At 46.0% G+C, this 2,412-nt stretch overlaps 1 protein-coding gene across 2 annotated transcripts in view; it reads left to right on the forward strand.

Moving 5' to 3' along the window:
- Positions 1-1,900, forward strand: part of Svbp (small vasohibin binding protein) — a 5,736-nt gene extending 3,836 nt beyond the window's left edge. For both annotated transcript variants that reach the window (XM_031378455.1, XM_031378454.1), the window contains one exon: positions 1,502-1,900. In XM_031378455.1, coding sequence (XP_031234315.1) covers positions 1,502-1,588 — 87 coding nt within the window. In that variant the 3' untranslated portion in view covers positions 1,589-1,900. The remainder of the gene's footprint in view (positions 1-1,501) is intronic.
- The last annotated feature ends 512 nt before the right edge of the window (positions 1,901-2,412 follow it).

Consider the following 2,412-nt stretch of genomic DNA (forward strand, 5'->3'; position numbering starts at 1 on the left):
AAAAAAAATGGAAGGAAGGACAGAAGAGTGGGGGAGAAGGAAACAGACCAGTAACTTGGAAGCCCCAGTACCACTTCTGGTGGTGTGTGTGTTCACATGACTACTTAAATTTTATGCTAATCATCCCGTTGCTGTTCTGTATGAACTCACTACCTCTGTAGTGTGTACTGAATAGTATTTCATAGGATAACAAAAAGTCACTTCATTTTGTATATTTCTGGATTTTTAGTCCTGTGCTACTATATCTGGCTTCAAGTTCATTTTAGTTTGTTTTGAGATAGGATCTCTCTTCATAAGCCTGACTGGCCTAGAACACTTTATGTAGACCAAGCTGGCCTTGAACTCACAGAGATCTGTCTGCCTCTGCCTCCTGTGTACTGTGATTAAAGGTGTAAGTCACCACATCCAGCCTTTTTCTTTAAGATTTTTTTTTAAGTGTTATTTATGTATATTTATGTGTGTATCCCTGGAGCGTAGGTGCTAGGAACTGAACCCCACTGTAAGAGCAGCAGCACTCCTGACTGCTGAGCCATCTATCTCTCTGGCCCCCTTTTGCCTTTCAAGTTTTCTGTTTTGTTTTGTTGAGACAGGGGCTCTATTATGTATCACTGGCTATTCTAGAACTATGTAGACCAATGGCCTCAAACTCCCAGAGGTCCACCTATCAAGTGCCTCTCAGATAGCTTTATTGTTATGAGTGTTTTGCCTGTATGTATGTCTGTGCAGCATGTGAGTGCCTGGTCCCCATGGAGGCCACAAGAGGGCATAGAATCCCCTGGAACTGAAGTTAAAGACAGTTGTGAGCCACCATGTGGGTGTTGGGACCAAACCCAGATCCTCTGCAAGAGCAACAAGTGCTCTTAACCATTGAGCCATTTCTCTGGTCCGAAGTTCCATTTCTTAAATTGGTGGTGGACACTATATTCTGTGACTGGTTCTCTATTCCGGAACTACATTTATGTGTGTGTCATAGCACATATATGGGGGTCAGAGTGTTTTCAAGATTTTCTCCCTAGTACATGACCTGTGCCAGGTCATGCTCCCACTGCCTCCTCCCTGAACTACTACAAATGCCCCCTAAGTGGCTGATAATCCTTCCATCCACCACCACCCCTACTGGCCTCCAGACATCTTTTACAAAGCACAGGTAGTTAGGCTGTCCCTGCATACCAATGTCTGCTGCTTTCTAGATCTGCAGGTGAAATTCCAGACTCCCTGGAGTAGCATTGAGGCCTAGACACTCTTGTCTTTTTCAGCTCCCCAGCTCCCCTGTATGTACTCCACATTAACACACTTGCAGTTCCCAGAACTGATCCTATGCTATTCCCTCATAGCCGTCAGGTACCATTCATAAAGACCAAGCCCCCATGCCTCATTGTGCTCTCTCCTCTGTCCCTGGATGGAAGCTGCCGTCCTGTCCTGGTCACTGCCCACCAGGCCCTCCTGATACAGTTGTAGCTACAGCTGCTTCCATTGCTAATATATCTGCTTCTCTATTCAGATCTATGCTCTCAACAGAGTCATGACAGAGCTGGAGCAGCAGCAGTTTGATGAGTTCTGTAAGCAGATGCAGCCGCCTGGGGAGTGAGCCAGCCTGCAACCCAGCCAGAGGGACTGGCGCCCTTGTCTGTGAACTCATTCCCACTGTTCCACTGAGCTGGCCCATTGGAGCCTTAGAGAACTAATCAAGACCTGTGGAGACCTCGGCACTGAATTTCCTATAGGCAACTTCCACCACACTGGTGTCTACTTTCAGAATTGGCCCAGTGCTTGCTGGGTAGACTTTTCATCTAGGACAGTGGATTTTTCAAAAAGATGTTTTTTCTATTGTTTTCGAAAAACATTGTTTCTTGTGAAACTGTGTGTCTTCCCTAAAAATAATAAAATACAAAAATGTTCATTTGTTCTTGCTTTAGAGGGAATGCCTACTCACAGAAAGTGGGACAAAGAATGGAGTAGATGGGACTGGAGAAATGACTCAGCGGTTAGGAGCACTGGCTGCTCTTACAGAGGACCTAGGTTCAGTTCCCAGTTCCCAACCACCTGAAACTCCAGCTCCAGGACATTCATCATTTTCTGGCCTCTTTGGGTACCACACTCACACACACACACACACACACACACACACACACACACACACAAAGTCAGAACTGGGCATGATGTAGCACACACCCTTAAATCCCAGCACTCAAGAGGCAGAGGCAAGCCAATACCTCTTTGACATCAGCCTGTTCTACATAGAAAGTTCCAGGCTAGCCAAAGCTACAAAGTGACACCCTGTCTCAAACACAGACACATACACAGACACAAGGAAGAGGAGGAGGAATGGTGGTGGCTTTGCCTTTGGAATAAGGACAGCTCATTAGTTTCTCCAGGGGAAAGAATACAGGAGTTGGTGGATTTGGTAAGACA

Source organism: Mastomys coucha, unplaced genomic scaffold (genome assembly GCF_008632895.1).
Source record: "Mastomys coucha isolate ucsf_1 unplaced genomic scaffold, UCSF_Mcou_1 pScaffold18, whole genome shotgun sequence".
Lineage (NCBI taxonomy): Eukaryota > Metazoa > Chordata > Mammalia > Rodentia > Muridae > Mastomys > Mastomys coucha.